General features: G+C 34.0%; 1 protein-coding gene across 4 annotated transcripts in view; it reads left to right on the plus strand.

The window, feature by feature from the left end:
- The first annotated feature begins 210 nt into the window (after positions 1 to 210).
- The window catches only part of HAT1 (histone acetyltransferase 1), a 48458-nt gene continuing 22464 nt past the window's right edge, over positions 211 to 26204 (plus strand). For 2 of the 4 annotated variants that reach the window (XM_010982516.3, XM_064484911.1), the window contains exons 1-4: positions 211 to 300; positions 2483 to 2587; positions 13312 to 13387; positions 16687 to 16807. In XM_010982516.3, the coding sequence (XP_010980818.1) occupies positions 294 to 300; positions 2483 to 2587; positions 13312 to 13387; positions 16687 to 16807 (309 nt within the window). In that variant the 5' untranslated portion in view covers positions 211 to 293. Of the gene's footprint in view, positions 301 to 2482; positions 2588 to 13311; positions 13388 to 16686; positions 16808 to 26204 lie in introns of those variants that run through there. The other 2 variants (XM_064484910.1, XM_031451651.2) reach the window with 2 other exon arrangements.

Raw genomic sequence — 26204 nt, forward strand, 5'->3', positions numbered from 1 at the left:
CCAGCGAGCGTCTTTACGGAGAACACCCCTTTGAGGCCTCCGCCGCTAATTAGGGCCTGCGAAGGGGCTGACGGTACCGCTGTGGCTAGGCACCGGTCGGAGCATTCCGCGCTGCGTTAGCCCCTCCTCCAGAGGCGCTTCCGCCACCCCGCGCCTCGAGTCTCCTCCTCTCATTGGTCAGCGACCTGCCAGGGGTGGGCGGGGGAAATGCGTCAAAAAGTGCGCTCACTTCCGGCCAGGGAGCGCGCGGGTTGATTCGTCCTTCCTCGGCCGCGGGTGCTCGCAGCTCGGAAATGGCGGGTAAGTTCCCGGGAAAAGTTTACCAGGGGGAGGGGGCGTGCAGGTTTGGGAAAGAACGACGAGACGGGGGTGACAGTGCCCGTTTTGAACTTTCGGGCTCTAGTTTGGGTCCCAGAAGGCCTGCTTCAGCCTGGAAGCGCGGAACTCTCAGCCTAGCTCCTTATCCGCGGAGGTTCGTACCCCCGCCCCCAACTGCTCGGGGTTCTGCGCCTTCTGCGAAGTACTCGGCCCTTGCGGAGGGCCGAAGAGACCGGGAGAAAGCGTCGCGATTTTAAAGGCTTGTGAGGTGCCAGGTACCTGAAGGCCTGTTTCTCTTCTCTGTTCCCTTTGCCCACTGCTGCCTCAGATGCTGGTCTTGTTCTGTTCCCGCCAGCTGATTTTAATGCTCGGACCCTCCTCTTCCAGGTCTCCTTCCACCTTCCACAAGTCAACTTCTGAGCTAGCGCATTGCTGCAGTAGGGCTCTCGTTTGAATTTTGATTGACTTGGTTATACTCTCTTCTTAATCTCTCCACACTTTAGTATTACTAGGAACTATTTAGATTCCCTGTGAGCAAGAGGTAGTTCTCGCATTCTTCCTTCATCTAAACTTCTCATGTAGGGTGTGTCTATTATACTCCTCTTGTGTTTATTTTATTCTGCTCTTTATTGAGTTTCTTCATTTTGCAGCATCTAATAACTATAATTGCCATTATTTAGTACATGTATTAAGGCTGGTTTTGTTTGAGTATATGCTTTTTATTCCCAATCAGATAGCTTTTGAAGTGATGGACAGTTTCTTTTTCTTTTATCTTTTCCCAGTGCCTTCATAGTAGTCTCAGTACACTTTTATGGATCTGTTGGATAGACAGGCTATACCTGGCTGTTCTACCAGATAAAGACTAGGATTTGGGGGGTACACTGGTACTATAAAAGAGGGGGGACGTGTAGTGCACAGGGTTGTAACAGAGGGGGGATGTGTAGTGCACAGGGTTGTAACAATTACACCTAAATTCGAATCTCAGCCCCACCATTTAGTAATTGGGTGCCATTTAAACAACCAAACCTCTTTCTAAGCTTGAGATTTTGAATATGAAATGCGGCTGATATGGCATCTATTTGTCTTACAGAATTGTGGGGATTAAGCAAAGGTATGGTTTGGTGCTTAGATTATACATAAATGCCTTGAGGTGGGTTCTATTACGTCATTGTTATAGATTGGGGTCACAGAAGTCCAGTAATGTGCTCTAGTTCATAGATCTAGAAGGCCTGGATTTGAATCCAGCAATTGTGACCCCAAACCATTAATCTAAACTGCTTCAGTTGTTCCCCCATTTTCTGTATACTTGTGTTTTAACCACTTAACCGAAGTTTATGGCATATCAGTGTACCTTATTGTTCATTTCTGCTCTTGATCTTTTTTTCCTGAATTTTTCCTAATTTTCGTGATCATTTACCCAGGGGATTTATTGTCATCTTTGAGTGAAAGTTTCTCTTGATGATGATTTCTTCCATTGTTAATTGTTACATACATTGATGAGTAGCCACGTTGTAGTAAAACTATTTGGTTATTCCAATAGACCATGTCTTTACACACATGGTTAAAAAATTTTTTTGTTAATACAGTGAAAATTTTCTTTCCTAACCTTGTCCCCATTACTTCTCTCTTATTCTAGACATAACAGTGGTTACCCGTTTCTTGTGTAGCCTTCCTGAGGTAATCTATCTATGCATTATTAGTTATTGGTTTTTTAATAACTGATCTGAAAGTCCTCTGGGTAGAATTTTCCAGTATTAGAAATAAAATGCTATCTTGTAATTACCAAAGGACATTCTTACCTTGATTCTTAGTGGAGCAGTGGCATCCTTTTTCTATTTCTTTTAAAAAGGCTACTTAGATATAAATCTTAGCAGGCAATTTATATTATTAAATATTCAGAAATGTCAGTAGCCTCTCATATTAATTTTCATGTTTACTCTTTTATGTAAAGCAGGCCTACTTCATAAGCCTCTTATCTCAAAAGTAGTGTTTTTTCTATCTTGTAATGAGACAATCGTACTCAGTACATTTATTCAGGAGTATATGGAGATCTAAGATCTATTAGTGTGTTTTAAGCCTTTATTCCACTTCTAGTAAGAACTCTATTTGTAGGTTTCACTATTTAAACCACTTCCAACTAGACTATTACAAACTTTTTTCTTAGGATTTGGTGCTATGGAGAAATTTTTGGTTGAATACAAGAGTGCAGTTGAGAAGAAACTGGCAGAGTACAAATGTAATACCAACACAGCAATTGAACTAAAATTAGGTATGTATGCCTTTTCTAAGTACTATTATGTATGTACTGTGTGCATATATATAACCTTTCTTTTAAAATTTGAAGTAGAATTTATGTAAGAGCATCTTATTGCAGTCATTCGCATAGTTTATTTATTGCAGTTTAGTGTTTAGTTTCTACACTTACTGAACACATTCATAATTTGTTAAGTCTTGATTTATGTCATGGAGTGGGTAGATGTTTGAGAGGTGGCAGAGTTTACATATAGAAAGTACAGTGTGATGGGATTAACAGATACATATTACTGTATATAAAACATAAACAAGGGCTGTATAGCACAGGGAACTATGTTCAATTACTTACAATAACCTAATGGAAAAGAATCTGAAAAAATATATAGATGTGTATATATATGTATAACTGAATCACCTTACTATACACCTGAAACTAACACTATGAATCAACTACAGTTCAGTAAAAAATAAAATAAAAAAAAAAGAAAGAAGGTAAAGAGTGACAAAAAGTGACAGGTGTAAGTGGTCTCAGCCTCTCAAAAATACTTACGTTCACTGTTTTCCTTAAAAAATAGTAGGTAGTAAGTGTCGGTGAGGATGTGGAAAAACACTCATATATTCCTGATGGAAATGTAAAATGATGCAACGACTTTGGAAAACAGTTTGGCAGGTTCATAAAAAGTTGAACATGTATTTACTGTATGATTCAACAGTTCAACTCCTGGGTATCTACCCAAGAGAAATGAAAATTATGCCCACGCAAAAACTTGTACATGAGTGTTCACAGCAGTTTTATTCACAATAGCCAAAAGAAATAGCCGAGATATCAATCAACTGAAAGTATGATGTATCTATATAATGGAATGCTATTTAACAATAAAAAGGAACAAAGGTCCAATACATGCTGCAATTGGATGAACCTCAGAAACATTCTAAAGGGAAAGAAACCAGGGGAAGAGGAGATAGCTCAAGTGATAGAGTACATTGCCTAGCATGCACGGGTCTTGGGTTCAATCCCTAGTACCTCTTCTAAAAATAAATGAATAAACCTAATTACCTCCCCCTCCAAAAAATAAATAAATACAGTGAAAGAAACCAGACCAAAAAACCCCCCATGCTGTATGATCCGTTTGTATAAAATGTTCAGAAGAGGTAAATCCGTAAAGACAGATTAGTGATTGCCTGGGTCTGAGGGTCAGAACAGAGAATGACTGCAAATAGGCATGAGATTTATTTTGGGGGTGATGGCACTGTTTTAAAGTTAGATTGTGGCAGTGGTTGCACAATTCTAAATTTACTGAAAATCGCTAAATTATACACTTAAAACAATTTAGTTTATGGAATGTAAATTATACCTCAATAAAGCTGTTTAAAAAATAATCATATGTTCATGAATCTGATTCCATCAATTTCCATTCTTTTATTTTCTCATCTTTAAAAATTAGTACTTTATAGTGGTTGTAAAGATAAATATGAAGTTAAATACAAGTAAAGTAGTTAAACAACTTGACTTAGAAATTTACAATAAATGTTAGCTGCTATTATTATTTAAAACAATAGAAGTATAACAGAAATGCAAAGAAGGTGGCAAAGAAGGTAACGGTGCCCTGACACCTCGCTGAAAAGGTAATACTGATCTAGGTTGTTTTCCTTTTACATGCATTAATGTATTTTTCTAAAACTAGGATCTTGTTGTAGGGCTGTTTTGTTGTTTAGCTTAACAATATTTTGAATATCATTCCTTGTAACTACATGTAGATCTACCTCATATCTTTTAAATTATGTAATACAGTATGACTGTATCATAACTTATATAAGTATTCTCTGTGGGAGGTTTGCTTCTCCTTTTTGCTATTATAAGTAATTCTCCAGGAAATAATGTTGCATATATGTGTACCCACTTGTGTGAGTGATCTGTAGAATGTGTGACTAGAATTTCAAGTGTTTGGTCAGAGTTTCTCAACTTTAGGACTGTTGACATTCTGGGTAAGGCAATTCTGGCTTGAGTCAGATAATTCTTCCTTATTCTCTGCTTTGTTGGATGTTTAGCAGCATCCTTGGTTTCTGTTCACTAGATACCAGTAACATTCCCTTCCAGTTGTGACAGTCAAGTGTCTTCTGACATTGCCACATCCCCTGAGGATGATGTGTCTTTGTTTAAGAACAGCTGTGCTAGATCAAAGATCAAAGGGATACAAATATATTTAGTAGCTGTTGCTAAATTGTCTTCCCAAAAAGTACCTGTGCTTACACCGAAAATTTTTGAGGTTGCCTTTCTACCCATACCCTAGTCAGTGTTGCATATTATCATTAAAAACAAACAAAACACCCTGCCCCTGTGGTAAGTGAAAAATAGTTTATTCTTTTTAATTTGCATTTTGTTTATTAGTAAAATTCAGTTTTTCTTTTTCCCCTTTGGTCATTTTTATGTCTTCTATGAATCAACTGTGTTCTCCCCACAACAGACTTTTTAATTGAAGTAACAAATACATAAACTTAAACATAAATGAATACATAAAACTTAAAATTTACTATCTTTACCATTTTCAAGTGTAAAGTTCAGTAGTGCTGAGTATATTCACATTGTTGTACAGCTGATCTCCAGAACTTTCTTATCTTGAAAAATTGAAACTCTGCCTAGTAAAGAACTCTGTTTTCCCCTCCTTCTAACCCCTTGCTACCACCTTTTTACTATCTGTTTCTAGTATTTGACCTCTTTAGATATCCCATGTTAAGTGGAAGCATACAGTATTTGTCTTTTTTGACTGACTTCACTTAGCAGAATATCCTCAGGGTTCATCCACATTGTAGCACATGACAGAATTTCCTTCCTTTTAAGTCTGAATAATATTCCATTATATGTATATACCATATTTTGTTTATCCATTCATTCGTTGATGGACATTTGGGTTGCTTCCACCTCTTGGCGATTGTGAATAATGCTACTATGAATATGGGTGTGCAAATATCTTTGAGATCCTGCTTCAGATTCTTTTGGATATATACCCAGAAGTGGGATTGCTGGATCATCTTGCAATTATATTTTTAATTATTTGAGGAACCTCCATATTGTTTTCCATAGTGGTTGCCGCTCCAACTTTCCCACCAACAGTGCACAAAAGTTCCAATTTCTCCAAATCCTTGCCAACACTTGTTATTTTGAGGGTTTTTTTTCTGCTGTGTTTTTGACCATTTTTTGTAATTCTAAGAGAAGTAAATCCTTTATCTTCTAAAACATTCAGATCTTTTTTTGTCATATGTTGCAAATATTTTTTTCCCTGTTTTGACTTTGATGAGTTTGTTGTGTAGAAAGTAAAACTTTTTATCTAGGGAAATTTCTTTTTTATAATGAGATTTCATTGTGTCTTATAAAAAAGGCCCTCTCTGCTCTAAGATTATAAAAAAATTACCCATTGTTTCTCTTAATTTTTTGAATTTTTTTCTTTTTTAATTGAAACCTTTGAATCTTTATCTGGATAACGCATGAGGTGGGAATCCAGCTTTATACTTTTCCAGATGGTTTAGCCAATTATCTGCCTGCCAGTTTGTTAAATTGTTTTTTCAGTGATTATTTAAAATTTCTTTTTTATCATACTGAAGTATCATATATATATTCTTGAGTTTACTTTGAGACTTTTTTTTGGTCCCTGAGCCATTAGTATACTGTTAGAATAAATGTTGTGATTAATATATGGTATGACTGGGTCCCAGTCATTATTCCCTAAGAGTTTTCCAAGTTTTCTCTAATGGTTATTCTTCTAGATGAACATTTTATCAAGTTCCAGAAAGATTTTTTTGTTGATTTTTTAAAAAATTGAGATCCTATTAAAATTTAAGTTTAATATGGGGAGAATCAACATCCTTACATTGTTGAGTCTTCCTTTCTAATGGCAAGAATATCTTTCTATTTATTTGGGCCTTTTTTATGTCTAGCTGTAAAGTTTTAAATTTTATGTACAGATGATAAACATTTCTTATTAAGTTTATTCCAAGGTATTTCATCTATTTTACTGCCAATATAAGTGGGATTTCCTTCCATTATATTTTCTGTCTTTACTAATAGTGTGTGGGAAAACTACGGAAAATAATTTTTAATATATGTTTTCCCCACATCAAAATCTAGATTCCAAAAGTTCTACACATATATAACAGAATTAAAATTGACTGGGTTATTTTGTGAGTCTAATCCCTTACAGTCAGCAGCAATAATATGTTTCCCTCACACCAACCTTCTTTCCCTCGCCTCCCCCTAACTTTCTCTGGGCGAATGTTTATTGAAACCTACCATGTGACAGGTATTGTGCTAGATGCATGGCATAACTTTAGCTCTTGACAGCATACCAGTAATTCCACTAAGGTTTATCCCAAGATTCTTCCTCCCATGGCAAGCTATTTTCACTTTGTGTATGAGGGATTGACAGGCACACTTTTTCTACAGGGGTCCAATACTCTGGTGGTAGGTTACTGTAGAAAGAGTGAATCTTTTTTTCTGTATGTCATTTTAATTATTTTTAAGTATACAATTAGGTGACTGTGAAAGGTGACTTTCACAGTGTTGTGCAGCCATCACCGCTGTTTCCAAAACTTTTTTGTCACCCCAAACAGAAACTTTATACCTGTTAAGTGGTAGCCCCACTCACCTTTCCCTCTATCTGCTGGTAGCCTCTAACCTACTTTTTATCTCTGTGAATTTACCTACTTTAGATATTTTGTTTAAGTGGAATCACGCAATGTTTTTCCTTTTGTGTCTGGCTTATTTCACTTAGCGTAATGTTTTCACCTTATTTACCTAGCAAATGTTTCATGTTGTAACATGTATCAGAACTTCATTCCTATTAATGGCTGAATAATATTCCATTACACACACACACACCCCCACACCCACCCACATTTTATTTATTCATTCATCTGTTGATGGACACTTGGGTTGTTCCCACCTTTTGACTACTGTGAACTTATAGTTGTTTGTTAGAGTCCTTGTTTTCAGCTCTTTTGAGTATATAGCTAGGAGCAGAATTTGCTGAATCATATGGTAGTTGTATGTTTAGCTTTTTGAGGAACTGCCAAATTATTTCCCACAGCAGCTGCACCATTTTACATTCCCACCAGCAATGTATGAGAGTTCCAGTTTCACCACATCCTTGTCAGCACTTGTTTTTTTTTATATATATATATAGCTGTTCTAGTAGGTGTGAAATGACATCTTATTGCTGTTTTGATTTGCATTTCCTGAGCATCTTTTCATGTGCTTATCAGTCATTTGTATATCTGCTTTGTAGAATTATCTGTTCAAATCCTTTGCCTATTGTTTGAGTCATTTGTCTTTTTGGTTTTTTAATATATTTTAAAAACAGATAATCTTACTGGATTCTTCTACTGTTCTGGAGAGTGGTTACAGCTGATTTTCTTTGTTTTTCTCAGCCATGCAGTCATATCAGCTGAACATTTTAGTAAATTCACTTTCTTTTCCATATGTATGCCTTTTATTTTGTTCTCTTTTCAAATTGCATTTCAGAACAGTGTGAAAAAATGATAGTGGTCATTCTTCTTCCTTAAATTAACGAGAATGATTCTTCTATTTCTCCACTAAAAATGATCCTGGCTTATCACATTGGAGGCTATTTTTCAGTTTGCAGAGAGTTTTTATTCAAAAATGCATATTAGAGATTATTGAGTGCCATTTTTGTTTCCATGAAGACCATTTTTATTGTATTATAAACAATATAATACATAATATTTAAATAAACTTATTTTTTGATCTCTAGATACTGAACCATCCTTGTGTTTCTAAAATGAATACCTCAATATATTTTGTTTCATTGAAAGCTATTTTATACTATCTAAATATTTTACATCATTGTTTATAGGTGAGATTGGTCTGTATTTTTCTCCTTTGTGCTCTCTTTTTAGGGGAGATGAAGGTCAGCTTTTGTAACTATTTCTCATGGCCTTCCCAGTTTACTACTCCCACTCTCAACAATTTTTAAAGCATTATATTTGCCTGTTACTTAAAGGCTTGAAGGAATTCACCTAAATCATGAAAAGTTCATTATTTTATGCCATTTAATGCTTTTTTTGCCTTAATACAATTTAGATAGCATTTTCAGGGTTTTGGTTTTTTTGTGTGTGTGTAATTTACATATACTTTTTTTGTCCTTCCATTTACTTTTAACTTGTCATTCATTTTAGGTGTGTCTTTTATAGAGCGTATTGGATTTTATTTATGTAATTTTTTTACCTAGTCAGTTTATCTCCTTTACATTTATTCTTTGTTGCTTTTGTCATCTTTTTCTGTTACTTCCTTGCACTGTCTCATTCCTTTTTTCCTATATAGTGTGTGTTTGGTTTTCCCTTACCCCTCACTCTCCAGTATTCTCTTTTAAATTCTACTAAAAAGCCATATAACCTACTTTTAAAATACAGTATGTTGTTAGTTCTGCTGGGATGATCTTTAAGTTCATTCACCATTCAGCAAATACTTATGTAGGTTTACTATGTTCCAGGCTCATCTGTTATTTCTGCCACATTCTCTGGAATTTAGCATGCTCCAGAAAAATGTATTGGTCAAAACACTAAAGATTTCAGTTAGTTAAAGAACACAGGATTATGAATAAATCTTTAGCCTATGTTTGAGACTATGTGACAGCATCTCTGAAGCTGCTTGAGAGCTGGAACCCATTTATATCTACATCATGAGCACCTGTCAGTGGGCTGTAGATATGTTTAATGCTAAAGTATTTATTAAACTTTGAAACTTGATTAACATGCCTTGGTGATTTCTTGATTTTGTTTTTGGCTAAAAGAACATAAGTAGAATGTATCTTTTATGCTTCTTTGTCCCTCCAAAAATTACAGAAATGAGTCTGAGAACTAGGAAGTATAGGAAATATATATACAGGAGTGGAAACAATAGGACATATATTCAAAGATAAGATTCATTGCAGGTCCTATGTTGGCGAGAAGGAGCCATTTAGTATTCCAGGCTCTGATCTTTCATTTTTCTCCACGATTGTAAGTGACATAGGTTTTCCTGGAAAGAAAGATTTTAGTGCTTATTTTAAATTATTATAGTTTTTTATTATATATATCTCTATTAAAAGAATACATATTTTGGAGAAGTTTTGAAAAGTTCAGAAGTATATAAGAAATTAAAATTGCCCATAATTCTATCACCCAGAATAACTACTTCTGTTTTATAATTTGGGTTATCTCTTTCTAATTTTTAAAATTATATCTCCGTTTTTATTATTTCTCTTTTATAAAATTGAGGTCACAGTGTCATGTTCTGTTCACCTAACTGTATATACATTGTGAACATTTTTTTATGTCACCAAGTATTTCTCAATAATGTTTAATGATTATATAAGCCACTTCATGTTTGTATAATTTATTTACTCAATCTCCTATTGCTTGATACTTGGTTTGCTTGCTTGTTCTCATGCTTTACTAACATAACTGCACTTTTTATGTGTTCTTATGTACACATGTATATATGTCAGATTGAGTTAGCCTTAAATCCACTACTTACCAACTTCGTAACCTTGAAAAAACTAGTCTCTTTTGCATTATTCATCTATAAGATGGATGTAGTAATGTTACCTACCTTTATAGCTCTTGTAAGGATTTACTACAATAATGTTTGTAAACTCCTTAGCAAATTTCCTGGCACAAGTAAATGTTCAAGTGACAACTAATAATGTTATTAATAACATATTATTATTTTGTGCATGACTGCTCCTTAAGTGTATATAACCAGTGTTGGCATACAACATTGTTCACACAAACACTTGTACACCAGTGTTCGTAACAGCATTATTCATGTAGCCCTAAATGTCATTAACTGATGAATGTATAAACAAAATACAGCATTTCATACCGTAGAATATTATTCTGCCACAAAAAGGGAATGAACTACTAGTATGTGCTACGTCATGGTTGAACCTTGAGAACATATTAAGTGGTAGAAGCCAGACATAAAAGGCCTCATATTGTATTATTCTATTACGTGATCAGAATAGGCAAATTTAAAGACCTGGTTTCGTTTCTTTCATTGTAATTATTATTGTGTTTGTATAAAATGTTGAGAGTTTTTAAAATAAGAATAGAAAACTCAACATTTGTCCCCTATTTATTTAAAGGCTAACTTACATTCTTCATGCCCTTAGCGCCAATTGTTGGTTCCTTTTGTCTAGGCCCAGGACTTTTTACCTTAAAATTCTTTTGAGGAGATAAATTCCATTCTTAATCATTATCAAGTTTAGCCCTTGGCATCTTCTCAACTAGTAATCCCAGGAGCTTTTAGGCAACCTTTTAGAAGTCTGCCCAGTGTGGTTGAAGGTTGTATGGTGAACAAGTTTTCATGTACTATAATGACTAATATAAAAACATCACTTACTGGATATTAAAAGAGTCCTTTATAAAATATATTGGCATTTAAGAGTTTCTCTTGGATTCTTATATATAAAACTAATCAAATCTTATAAAATCAAATAATAAATATTTATATATTTGCTTTAAGCTATTTAAGTTTTACTTCATTTTAACAAAAGACTCATCACCTTTCTTTTTCTTTTAGTTTCTATCTTCTATGGACTAAATTCCATGCTAAAATAATAAAACCTCTCTAATTTGGATAATAGGGGTGGATATTGGAGGAAAGCCAATCTCAATTATAGAAATAGTCATCATAACTAAGCTTATGATACTTTTCTTATTCACTGCTTGTCTTTTCTGTATCCATGTCTCTTTACCCATCATTACCAAAGTGCTATATATATATTACAAGCAGTAGTTTGAAATTAATTTTTAATAATTTCTGGAGACTTCCAAACATTAAATATTAGAGATGCAGTAGTTGGGAATTCTTAGGTTAATAAGTCTAGACATGTTGAACTACTTTATTTTTTATTATGAAATATTACAGAGATGTAAAAAATACAGAGCAAACTAATGAATATATATTATTCCGTCACTCAGCTTTTTCAGATCTTAGCATTTTGCTGGATTTGCCCAGGGCTTTTTTTCCTTTCAGTTTTCATTATAAAAATTTGCAAACACAGAAGAACCGAGAGACTAAGATAATACTCACCTGTATATCCTACACCTAGATTTAACACTTAACATTTTTCCATATATGATTTAATGTGTGTATATTTTTGCTGCATTATTTGAAAATAGGTTTCTGAACAGCATGACAGTTCATAACACTCATATATGAATATTGACATATATAACAATAATGCCATTATCATACCTGAGAAAATTAATGGTAGTTCTTTGGTGTCATGTAATTTTCTGGTTTCCCTGGTTGTCCTGGAAAGTCTTCAGTGGCTTTAATGAAAATGATTTAAACCAGAATCCAGTCAAGGGTCATGCATTGTGTTTAGTTGTTTCTTTAATCTCTTTTAATCCAGAACAGTCCCTCTCACCCATGGAACTTCCCCCCCTATGCTGCTGACTTATTTGGAAGAGTCAAGTCATTGTGTAGAATTATTAAACAAATCTGCATTCTGGATTAGTCTTACTTTCTTTTGGTAGAATTTAACTTTTCCCCTACCCTCTATATTTTGTGTAAATTGGAAGATATAAAGCTGGATTAGAGCTAGGATAAAACTTTTTTGTTAAGAAAACTTCATAGGCTATGCTGTATGGGTTGTATTGGCATGGAATCAAGAGGCACATAATTTTGGTCTGTCCCACAATGAGTGTTCATAAGTTAGATCACTTGGAAAGTTAGTGACTGCCTGATCTCTGCAGTGAAAAGATTATCTCTCCTTCTAAAAATCGATAATCTGCTAGATGATACTTTGGTACCCTGTGAATGATGTGCTCTATGAGGGCAGTGTTAGAATTTTCCATCTACAATTATCTTTTCATTCTTCAATTGCTTAAGAATTTTTTTTTTGGTAAAATTTTTCTTTATAAGATAAAATATATTGGAGAGAAGTCCAATAATATCAGTACTCATAATAAATGCAAATAAAATTAACAGGATGCCCATTTCCATCTTAGATTGGTAGAAATTAAAGTTGAGCGTACAGAATATTCTCAAGGATGTGGGAAACAAAGGAGTTTAAGTAGCTGATGATGTGTATACAAACTGTTAGAATATTTTAGAGGGCACTTAAGCAAATATTTTCAAATATATTTCAGTACTTTTTTCAGCATTTTGCTGCTAGAAATTTACTCTATATATACTTGTAAAAGTATAGCAAGGTGTGTATAAGGATGGCAGTGTTACTTTTCCTAACAAAAAAAGCCCAGAAAACAAAACCAAAACACTGAGAACAACATAAATGTTATCTTGCAGTCATAAAGAGTGATGTAATGATATGAGTCTCATCAAACTCAGATTATTCTTGTTCTCAGAATGTTTCTATAGCACTTTTTGTTTCCTTGATGTGCTGTAGCTTTCTTTTCTCGAAGTATCTTTTTTGGTTTTGTTTTCTTTTACTTTTTGCATTATGTGTAAGCATAACAAAAAATAAAAACTAAATCAGATGCCTCTATCGTACTTAGTTTTCTAATTCTTAGAATCAGTAGGATTTCAACATTAAAACGCTCAAAGGAATATTCTAATTTTCAGTGCTCATTTGTCTCATGAGAATCCAGTATAAATAATATAAGGGAAAGGTGACATTTTAAATAAGGAAAAGATTAAGTAAGTGAAATTCTTGAAGCAGAAATACCTGTCACCTTTAATAGCTTTAATATCTCCATATTTTTTATTCCTTTAAACAGTTCGTTTTCCTGAAGATCTTGAGAATGACATTAGAACTTTCTTTCCTGAATATACCCATCAACTCTTTGGGGATGAGTAAGTAACTTAGATGTTTGTCAAAGTAGTATAACCAAAGTAATTTTTTTAAATTTATAAATCAGAATTTATTTTCTTTACTGTTATTTTTCATATAATTTATTTAAAAATATATATTAGAATGGCATTTTTGACATTGAGACACCAATTTACTATATAATACCCATCATTTAGTGCTATGGATACATGATCTCATCTAATGCTCATGCTTTTAGCAATAGTATTACCATTTGTAACATTAACATTGGTGGAACTGGATAGTTGCCTAAGGACATATGAATGGCTGAAGTTCACGTTCAGTCATTCTGACTGCAGAGCCCATGTTCATTACTACTTTTTTCCTACCGTTTTGCTATACTGCTTCTAGAATACACTCCCCTAAAGCTGGGAAGCGTGGGTTTTATCCTATGACAAGTAAGTAAGCAATTAAGGGAAATTTATTTTTGGAAAACAGCTTTAAAGATATCCTGGGATATTTAGCACAGTTCTTTAATTTCTAACCTTCTTTACATTATTAGAATAGTCAGTTACCTTTTTTCTTTTTACTTTTCATTTGGGAGAAAATTTCAAATTTGCAGTAATTTGCAAAAATAGTACTCTATATCCTTTACATTCATCAATTGTTAACATTTAGTTATATTTGCTTTAATCATTTTTCTTATATACATATATTGATAATCATTGTTTCTTATATACATATTGTTGTTGAACCATTAAAGAGTAGGTTGCAGATATATCTTGATCTTTTACTCCTAAATTCTTTAGTATGTATTTCCTAAAAACAAGGACAATAACTATAGTAGAATTATCAAAACTCAGGAAATTTAACATTGATACAGTACTGTTTTCTAATATACAATCCACATGTCAAACTTTGCCAAATGATTCCAAGTAATTCTTCTGTAACAGTTTTCCCCCATCCTGGATCCAGTCTAGAATCACATACTGTATTTAGTTGTATTCTCTCTTTAGTTTGAAAGAGTTCCTCAGACTTTGTTTTCCATGGTATTGACATTTTTGTAGAGAATAGGCTAGTTTTGTAAACCTTCATTTTGTATTAATTTCTTTCTTCATGATTAAGTTCAGATCATGCATATTTTTGTAGAACCATAATTGAAGTTGTATGTGTCCTTCCTTCTCAGTATATCATATTATCAAGTGTGTGATGACAGTTTGTCCCATTGTTGGTTAAGTTAACTTGGGTCACTAAGTTTAGAGGTATCTGCCAGGTTTCTCCCTACAAGGTTAATGGGTTTTCTCTTTGTTATTTATGTGTAATCTGAGGGGAGTTACTTTGAGACTGAAAATATCATGCTCCCTGTCAAACTGTCACCCAATAGTTTTAAATTTGTTTATTCTCTCCTGAATCAGTATTTTACTATGATTGTAAAATGGCAATTTTCTAGCTCTGTCACACCTTCAACAGTTATTAGTTGGCATTCTACTATAAAGAAAAACTTCTCTCCTTCCCTTTATGTATTTTTTTTGTTTGTATCAGAATAGATTCAAGGATCCTTTTTTTTACTTAATGGGTTATAATTTGTTACTGTTATTAGTTTTGATGCTCAAATTATCCCAGATTCAACAAGTGGCTACTCTTTCAAACTGGCTTTTGAGTCCTTTTGATATATAGTCATCATTTTGAAGACACATTACTTTCTAATATAATAAGATGTTCCACATTCACCTTGTACTTTCTCTACTAGTTCTGGAGTCAGCCATTTTCTCAAGGAACTCTATTTTTTTAAGTAGGGAAGTGTGTTAGAGAGTTGACATTTAAAATATTCCCCATCGTGGCTGTTTTCCTTATGCATTATTTCAACATTTTTGACATTTATTTAATGTGTTTTTTAATTGACAAATGTCTCTTCATGGAACAAATTTCTTGAGAATTTCTCATTTCAGATTAGGCATTTTATGTGCTTTTAAATAATAACTATTATTGATTATACATTGATTCAAGCTAAAATTTGAATCGTTCGTATTTTAACAGGTTTTATTATGTCATAAAAATAAGAATGTTTTCTCTTTGGTCTCTATCTTTAAGGAACTATTTTATTCTCTTCCTCTTACTGCTATTTAAAATCTCTTCCTATGGTAATACCTTGGTCGGATCTAGTTTCACAGATACTGCTTCTTAATGGCATTTTGCACATTCACTTGTCTGTTTTGCATGTCATTAAAAGTGGTGTGCTTGCATACCCCTCCTCTAAGGTAGACAGTTGATAGTCACATAATCATGATAACCCTGTATCTTAGGATCCAAACATGACATTGATCTTGATCCTGATATCATTGCTGCTTCTTTCTACTACACATAACTTTTTCAGAGTCCTGGAATGGACACTGCTCATATTTTGTGTTGCTAGCCTAGACAGGTATGGAAATGACACTACTATAAGTGACACTACTTCTTTCAAGCACTCTTCTTTCAGAATTCACTTCTTAAAAAAAACTCAATTGAGATAAAATTTACCACATGGTTCAGCTTTTTAAAGTGTACAATTCTGTGGTTTGTAGTATATTGAAAATTGTACAATCATCACCACAACCAATTTTAGAACATTGTCATCACTCCCACCAAAATTCTCATAACCAATAGAAGTCACTCCCTCTTTCCCTTACCCTCCCTAGTCCTAAGTAGTCACTAATCTACTTTCTGTCTTTACAGATTTACCTATTCTGGATAGTTTGGAATTCACTTTTTAGAAGACTTTTTAAGCTGAAAGGGGGAATAGTAAGGTGTAGATGGATAGCAGGGAGCAAGCTGGAAAAATAGCAGCTTCAGATCTGCTTTCTGAGTTCATAAGTGGGGTGTAATCAGACAGGTGCTGTCACCACTTTCAGCTCTGGATGTTGGTGATGGATGCACATGGCAAGTTGGAAGGACAGGACTAAGCCATGAATCAATTTAACATTACTTGTCTGATTTGAAATGCCTCCTAGTGGTAGTAATAGTAGCAGCAGCAACAGGAGCAGTAGAGTAGTGGCCAACATTTATTGAGTACTTGTACAATGTGCCAGTCAATAGTATAAGCAGTTTACATGTATTAACTTGTTCATTTAACCCAAACAGCATCCCTGATGTAGGGGCTGTTATTCTCTTACTTTATAAATGAGGGAAGCTGAGGCACAGTTTCATTACAAATATATTTTTTGTTTGTTTTTGATAACTGTAGTTTAAAATTTTGAAACTACCCATGAGGTTAAGCTTGCTTACATGTAGGGCTAATACTTTGTAATGACTTTGCAAAGATTCATTTTCAGGTCTTAGATTACTGCTGTTTTTTCCCTTTTAGTGAAACTGCTTTTGGTTACAAAGGTCTGAAGATCCTTTTGTATTATATTGCTGGTAGCCTGTCAACAATGTTCCGTGTTGAATATGCATCTAAAGTTGATGAGAACTTTGACTGTGTAGAGGTAAGAATAGACATGAATCTATTTTTAACTCTCTTCCAATTGAGTATAAACCAGATTATAAAATATAGAGGTTTGAGAAGGAGAAGAGAATTTGTTATATAGTAGCTTTAAAACCACATATTTAACATTTAGTTGTGGAGATGATTGTCTTCCTGTCAGTCCAGATAACCCTGTGATCATGAACTTTAGCATGATCTGTTCCTGAGTGGACCTTCTCCATAAAAACCTTCACTTTTATGGTCAGAGTTGTATTTTATTTACCAGCTTTTGTTTTTACTGTGGACATGAAAAGTACTTATTTTCCCAAACATTAAGGGAAATAACTACATCTTCTACTTTTACTTCATGTAGAATTTGCCTATTTAAATTTCTGTTGCTGTGTTTCTAGTCCCACAAATATTCTAATATTCCTTTATGAACATGGATAATTAAGCTGATTACATTATAAAATTAGTCAAATCGAATGAACCAAAAGTGGGTGAAGGCAAAGAGTATGAACAGTGGCAGGCTGAACTGTGGCCCCCCCAAAAGGCCCTTTGACTACAGGGACCGAGTGATGTGGCCACAGCCAAAGAATGCCATCAGAAATTGGAAGAGGCAAGGAACAGATTGTCCTTTAGAGCTTCTAGAGGGAATGTGACCTGTTAACACCCTGATTTCAGCTCATTGATACTGATTTTAGGTTTTGTGTCTAGACTGTGAGAGAGTAAGTTTCTGTTGTTTTAAGCCTCCAAATTTGTAGTAATTTATTACACCATCCACAGGAAACTAATACAGATTTCTTACCAGGAAGTGAGGTACTACTGTAATAAATAACTTGAAACTGTAGAAATGACTTTAGAAATGTGCAATAGGTAGAAACTGGAAGAATTTTGAGGCACATGATAGAAAATCAGCTTAGACTGCCTTGAACAGACTGTTGGTAGAAATATGGATATTAAAGGCACTGCTAGTGAGGGCTCAGAACAAAGTTAGGAGCATGGGAGAGACATCTATATTATCTTAGAGATTACATACATTGTCATAAACAGAATGCCGGTAGAAATAGGAACGCCTTCTAGTACTAATAGTAGCAGCAACAACAGTAGCAGTAAAAGGTATGTCTGGTGGGGGTTCAGAAGGAAATCAAGAACATGTTATCGGCAACTGGAGCAAAGATCTTTGATTTACAGTGCCAGGAAGCCTCACTGAATTGTGTCCTGCATTCATGTGGAAAGAACAACTTACAAGTAATGAATTTTGATATTTAGCTAAGGAGTTTTCCAAAGAATTGACACGGTGGCCTTTCTTGCTGCCTATAGTAAAATGTGAGAGAAAAGAGATAAATTGAGGGAAGAACTGTTAAGCAAAAAAAATTTGGGAGTTGGTGATTTGGGAGATTCCCATCCTATTCAGAACACACTAAAATTAGAAGATTTATTGTCAGGAAAGTGTGCTCTTGAGAGAAAGCCAACAGTGTGGCTAAATAATCTTGTTTTTGCTGAAGAGATAGGCATGTGACTCACTGATCTCCTCAGTAATCTCAGCAAAGCCAGGAACAGGGCTTGACTAGAGATCAGGGAACATCTTTGGAGGACCATCTTGTCTATTGTCATGAACCCTTATGGCATACACAGGTGACCCCCAAGGTTTTTGAAAATGTTATATCAGCAGAAACACTGCCAGTTTGATAGAATGAAGGAAGGCTGATGGACTTCCAAAACTCTATTGGCAGGAAACTGGCTAATAACACTATTCAGCTGCAAACATGTGCTACCCTTCAAGAAAAACGAAGAATGTCTTTGAGGGTGGAGCTTCAGGCTCAGACAGTGGAGTCACTGGCCACACTATTCCCAGGTCTAATAGAATTTGACCTGTTAAATTTTGAAATTGTTTAGTATTGGTGACTCACTTCTTCCTACCATTTTCTCCCGTTTGTTTGTTTGTTTGTTTGTTTTTGGCAGGGAGGTAATTAGGCTTATTTAATTATTTATTTTAATGGAGGTACTGAGGATTGAACCCAGGACCTGTGCATGCTAAACGTTCTCTACCACTTGAGCTATACCCTGCCCCTCATTTCTCTCTTTTGAAATGGCAAAAATCTATAACTTTTATCCTGTGCCTGGCCCACCATTGTATTTTAGAAGTGATAACTTGTTTTCTAGTTTCACAGGTGGAAAGAGATTTTGCCCCATGATATATCATACCCAGAGTCTCACCTATACGTGATTTAGATAACTTTAGATGATGAGATTTTGGACTTAAGTTGATGCTGGAATGGTTGAAACTTTTGGGGATTTTGGGATAGGGTGAGTGTATCCTGCATGTTTGGGATGGACATGAATCTTTGATGGACCTTAAAAAAATTCTATATTTTAGACTTGTTCTGTTCCTGGGCATTCCTATTAAAACACACTGAAACTTTTCAGCAAGGATTACATCACAGAGTTAATATTTCAAGAATAAAAGGCCATTTTCGTCACTGAATCACATATATAAAATTGAAAATTGAAAATTGCATTCTTGTAAAATTTCTTGTCCTTTGGGCTTGTAAGTCCAGCAAGTTTATCAAATCAAATCTGTCATATTTTTGATAATGCTGTGCTTCAGACAACTTGGCAGAGCATTAAATGTGAGAAATAAAGATCTTATGTATTACTGGATATCATAGCTTTCTTTTGAAGAAGCAGTAGTTTCTAAAGCATTAACAGTGAAGCCAACTTTTTCAAGGCTTTTACTGACTTTAAATTTCTGACTTAAAAATCTTTTGCCAACCTCATGCCCCACCCTTTTTCGTTGAAATTTTCTCTTATTACTTGGATTGGTTGACTTGCCCCCCCCTTTTATTTATTTATTTTTATTTCTTGAACAGTGACATTTATTTATTTAGGTTTTTGTTTTGGGGGCGGTAATTAGGTTAATTTATTTATTTATTCTTAGTGGAGGTACTGGGAATTGAACCCAGGACCTTTTGCATGCTAAGCACGTGCTCTACCACTGAGCTGTACCCTCCCCCAGCCCCCCCTTTTATTATTATTATTATTATTATTACTACTACTACTACTACTATTATTATTATTAGGTTTTGTTTTATTGCAAAGGACTTGCCCAAAGTCACACAACTAGTAAATAATCCACGTTGTACATAGGGGAGAATCACTTCGTGGTAGTGTGCATAATATATAGTAATGTCCTCTTTTTTAAAAATTTTATTTATTGAAGTGTTGTTGATTTACAGTGTTAGTTTCAGGTGTACAGCAAAGCGATGCAGTTATACATATACATACATATATATACATATATTTTCAGATTCTTTTCTATTATAGCTTATTACAAGAAACTGAATATAGTTTCTTATACTATACAGTAGGTCCTTGTTGTTTATCTATTTTATACATAGTAATGTATATCTGTTAAATCCAAACTCCTAATTTATCCCCATTCCTTTTCCCCTTTGGTAACCATAGTTTTCTATGTCTGTGAGTCTAGTAGTGTTCTCTTAAAAGATGTTAGGCTGTTTATGACCTGTTCTAAATTGGCCCAGGCTTTTGTGCTTACTAGTTTTTATTTCTGTTTTTTACAATGTGTATTTTATTTATTTTTTCCTGCTCCCATACTTTTATTCTGTCAGCTCTCAATATACTACTGGTGTGAGGACCTTCCCTCTTGCAAACAATTCCCTAATGGGTAAAAATACCAGTAAGCCCTATAATCAACAAATCTTCAACAAGGGAGGCAAGAATATACAGTGGAGAAAAGACAGTCTCTTCAGCAAATGGTGTTGGGAAAACTGGATAGCAGCATGTAAATCAGTGAAGTTAGAACACTCCCTCACACCATACACAAAAATAAACTCAAAATGGCTTAAAGACTTAAATATAAGACAAGACACTGTAAACATCTTAGAAGAAAATATAGGCAAAATATTCTCTGACCTAAATCTTAGCAGTGTTCTCTAGGGCAGTCTACCCAGGCAATAGAAATAAAAGCAAAAATAAAATTTGTTTATCAAATGAGACCTAATTAATTTTACAAGGTTTTGCAGAGCAAAGGAAACCATAAACAAAACAAAAAGACAACCCACAGAATGGGAGAAAATATTTGCAAAAGATGAGAATTATAAGGGCTTTATTTCCAGAATATATAAACAGCTCATATAACTTAATAAGAAAAAAAACCCATTCCAAAAATGGGCAGAAGACCTAAACAAGCAATTCTCCAATGAAGACATACAAATGGTCAATAGGCACATTAAAAAGTGCTCAGTGTTGCTAATTATCAGAGAAATGCAAATCAAAACTACAGTGAGGTTATCACTTCACACCAGTCAGAATGGCCGTCATTCAAAAGTCCACAAATGATAAATGCTGGAGAGGGTGTGCAGAAAAGGGAACCTCCTACACTGCTGGTGGGCATGTAGTTTAATGTAGCCATTATGGAAAACAGTATGGAGACTCCTCAAAAGCCTAAAAACAGACGTACCCTATGATTCAGCAATCTCACTCATGGGCATATATCTGGAGAAAACTCTAATTCAAAAAGATACACACACCCCAGTGTTCATAGCAGCACTATGTAATAGCCAAGACATGGAAGCAACCTAAATGTCCATCAACGGATGACTGAATAAGGAAGTTGTGGTATATTTCTAAAATGGAATACTACTCAGCAATAAAAAAGAATAAAATCATGCCATTTGTAGCAACATGGATGGACATGGAGATCATCATTTTGAGTGAAAGAAGCCAGAAAGAGAAAGAAAAATACCATATAACTCATATGTGGAATCTAAAAAAGAAAGAATAGAAAAAAGAAGATACTAATGAACTCATCTACAAGAGAAACAGACTCACAAACATAGTAAACAAGCTTATGGTTACTGGAGGAAAGGGAGTGGGAAGGAATAAATTTGGGAGTTTCAGATTTGCACATGTTAACCACTATATATAAAAATACATAAAACAGATTTCTTCTGTATAGCACAGGGAACTATATTCAGTATCTTGTAAGAACCTTTAATGAAAAAGGATATGAAAACAAATATATGTATGTATGTACATGACTGGGACATTATGCTGTACACCAGAAACTGACATATTGTAACTGACTATACTTCAATTAAAAAACAAACAATAAGCTTAATGGAACTGTAACATGAATCAGCTATAACATGAAAGAGGTCTGAAGTAGTCTCTTATATCCATTATCAGCTTCAGTGCCAGAAATATTTTGAGCATTTACTTTTTTTGTTCCCATTTCCCAGCCCTATTTGAGATGACTAAGCTTGTCAGATATATAATGTGTAACTTAATATTTGTTTTATTCAGTAGTTTGTGTCCCTTGGAAACTTGAAAATTTGCAGATATAACAGGGATTGTGAATAACACTAGTTGTGGTGATTTGATGCTTGAAAAGATTTAATCTTAGATAAACTAGCACTTAACACAGACTTACTAAAATGGAGTTTTTTTATAATCAGTATTTCTTACTAGATTATTAAATTTTCAAGCCCAACTAGGTAGTCTTTTTAAAAATGCAGTGGTATTTTTTTCTTGTGTTATATAAAAGTCACTGTTAGAGGGTTTCGGTGTTTTTAAGTTCCAGCTGGTAGTGCTGAATTGATATCTTCCAAAGGGACTGTTGACTTAGTTATTGATAAATCTTTCAAATATGATGCATAGTGAAAATAGTTATGTATTTGTATTGACTTCTAATTGTCCCATTCTTGGAAACCAGGTTTCTCTATTTAGAAGTACTGTGTTAGGAGTAAGGAATCAATCTTTTATAATTCCTTTTGTAGGATTATTTGTTAGCATCATGATCGAAGATAATTTATTTAAATTACATGCTCAAGCTAAGACCTCTTTTTCCCCTTATTAAAAAAAAAAAAAAAAGAATGGGTAGTGGACGTGGGGGGTGCGGACTTGTCTCTTCTATCTCAGTTTGCAGAGTGTTCATTCCACAATGGCTTCCATGTTCTTCATGCCTGGGATATAGTGGCAAACAAAGCAAAGTCACTGCTCTCATGAAGCTTACATTCTAGCCAAGAGGAGCAGTCAATAAACAAATAGTAAGTAAACAAATTAAATTCAGATAGTGTATGAAGAAACATTTTGCTAGTTTCTGAATGAAGAGGAGCCAGCCATGTAATACCCTGAGGGAAGAGTTCGGTTAGTAAAGGGATCAACATATGCAGAAGCCCTGAAATGAAAACACCTGGCATTTTTGTAGTCCAGAAAGATCACTGTTGTTAAATCATTGTGGTGATGGGGAGAAGGGTAGGAGATGGTTGATGGGGGTTGGCAAAACTAGGTTATGTGGAGTTAGGAATACTTGTAGCCTTTAGAGGTTTTAAGTAGGTGGGGGTTATATGATAGGGTTTATATTTTTAAAAGATGGTTCTGGCTGCTATGCAAGAACACACTGTAGGGCAGAAGAGTGAAAGGGGAGACCGAACATTGCAGTTTTATAGGCAACACTGCATTTAGTTGCCTGGTTGAAGATGTGTTTTGGAGGTAGAGCCACTAGCATCTGCAGTTGAATTAAGTGTGATTGATGAGGGAAAGAGGACCAAGGAGAATCCCTTTGCTTAAGCAATAGTGGTACTACTGACTGAGTTAGGGAAGATTGGAGAAGTTGATTTAAGTGGGGAGAAAACAAGATTTTTGTTTTAAATGTATTAGGTTTGAGACTGTGTTATATCATGATTGAGTTTTTGCAGACTATACTATGTAGCATCATTTTTGTACATGAAAAATATACCCTTTTAAATGGTCAGAAACCAGAGCAAATCTGCCTAAAACTTATTTATTTATTAGAATTTTGCCATTGTATTAATCTTTTGGTTGTTTTTTGAGGGGGAGTGGGTAGTTAGGTTTATTTATTTTAAATGGAGTTACTGGGGATTGAAACCAGGACCTCGTGCATGCTAGGTATGCACTTTACCACTGAGCTATATACCATCCCCCATATTAATCTTTCATCATCCATTCTCTTGCAAGCTCTTCAGTGGCACCTAAAATTTTTTAGTCACAATTAAGATGCCTGTAAAACATCTCCACTGACCATCATCTTTAATAGCAATATAATTATTTTGAATTTTGCAATACAATAAACTTCATTATTCAGACAGTGATGGTTTGTTCATCTTATGGTTGTCCCTGATCTTTGCTTTTATCAGTACTTCTTGCCCTTTCTTGAAGTAGTTTCATTGCTTTTTAGTGGAAGGGTATGTAACTAAGATTGTTCAGTCTTGATAATTTGCTAGCCTTTTAGGGAAAGATTTGTTGGAGAAAGTTGAAATACATGGATAAGGTTTTTATTATCTTGAATTTCAGTCATCCATTTTATCTTTATCATTAATATGGATTGAATTTGAGAGTAGATGAGAGCATATTTTTAAAATTCTCTGGATTCCTTAGGTTTTTTTAAATAGAAAAATCCTGTTCACTTGTAAAAAATTTAATCTTGAGGAAATGAAAAAAAATACTCTTTGGTAGACTAATATTTTAGTGTATTCCACTATATTCTTTTTTGATAAGCATGACAGTGTTCTTAATGAATAATTATTTTTTATGAAATGTCATAAAAAGCTTTAAAATTATATAGGTTTTTATTGTGAACTTTCGTTTGTGAGTTTAGGTTGTAAAACACTCATGCAGTATAAATTAACATTAATATGTATAAATATGACTTTTGTTTTTCCAGTAGTGGAAACATTCACACTTTTTCTCTACTTAATTTCTCTAACAGTACTGAAATTTCTACAGCTTAAATACTGTCAGAGAGTGTAAGACTGAGCAAATTATGTAGATATGGATTGTTTTTGCTTGTTTTTGTAGCATGTGTTAGGTATTCTTAGAATTAGAGTTAATATTAAGCCTCTGCCATTTTAGCCAAGTAAAGGATAGCACGTATTACCTATTTAACATGCCTTTAAAATTGCTGTTTCAGAAATAACTCATCACAGACAAATTTATTAGACAAATGCTGCAGTTTAGGAAAAAACACTAAAGAGGTAATTTGGTTTCCAAATGTGTATAAACACAAATACAAGTGTAAACGTGTTTGTATCATAGCAGACTGCCAGTTAGTCTCAGGCACATTGCTTTATGCAGTGATGAGGAAAAGCAAAAATTGGTTCATGGAAACATCTCATGTGTGACAAAGAATAGAACACTGGAAGCTGAAATGACCATAGTGAGAGAGTATGCAATCTAAAACATTTTGTCTTGAGTCACCTGAGAGAACAGAGAAACAGAAGAGTTACTTTTATGCTTTCTTATTAAAAAGATATTGCCAGGTGTTAGGAAAACATTTGTAAGGCATGTCTTTATTAATTAAATTTGTCAGGTTGTATTCTCGATTCTTAATCTATTTAGCTTAATTTCTTATCCTTTCTGTAAGTATATTTTTATGTAATTTTAATTAAAGTTTAGGATATTCTTAAAGATAGTGAATTCTTCCATGATCTTCAGAAATAGCATCTAAACTTTCAGCCACAAGCACTGGAACTAAAAGGTTTCAGTTAATCTTTAATTCTACATTCAATTAAAAGTGATTATGTGGGAGTTTTCTCTAGTGATAATTCTATTATCTGGCCAGTAATCCAATATGAAAAAAGAATGTTTAACTGAACTAAAATGTATTTATTCTTTTAGAAAAGAGTATGGATCTCTAAGGCATGATAGTTACAGGATTTTTTCCCCCCTTTAGGACAGAATCCATTTATAGAGAATTGCAGACATTTTTCCTTTAGTGATGCAAAGTTTTGAATTCTGTTTGAAGAGCTGTTTGGTTTTATGTTATGTATTTTATGTAATATATCAGATATACATTTTCTTGAATATATTATATATATTACAGATTCCTTGTTTTTAAACTTGACCTTTTATGCCCCTGTGAAAATTCTTAATGTGTAAATTTGCCCAGAGCAAAATATTTATCTGAAGATATTTATTACAATAAATAGGGATCCTTTGAAGGCTGAAAGTTAAACATTAACTCTCTAAACTTTGAGCTCAGATTTTTGGGCTCCTCTGTCTTCAACTATAGTTGCTGCTTGAAACTTAGAGTTTCTAAGAAATCTTTGAAGTACATTCGATTTCTGATATATGAAGTTATTTGATCATGCTTTGCAATGCCTTGTTGAGAAGACAGAACATAGGGAAAAATTTAGAAGTTAAAATTATATAAACTATACATGTTTCGAAGTGTTTTCTTTTAAACTGATAGATTATAAACCTTTTTATTTAAAAGCAGTGTTTCTTGACTTTTTAAAATTTGAATTAATACTGCTTTACCCATCGCTACTTTGGATTTTAATTGCCACCCAACAGACCTATTAAAATTATCCCTTAGGTTACACTTTCCTCTTGTAATTATTAAAATTGTACAGATTCTATAAAATGTGCTTAAG

This window comes from Camelus dromedarius, chromosome 4 (genome assembly GCF_036321535.1).
Source record: "Camelus dromedarius isolate mCamDro1 chromosome 4, mCamDro1.pat, whole genome shotgun sequence".
In the NCBI taxonomy this organism is placed as follows: Eukaryota; Metazoa; Chordata; class Mammalia; order Artiodactyla; family Camelidae; genus Camelus; species Camelus dromedarius.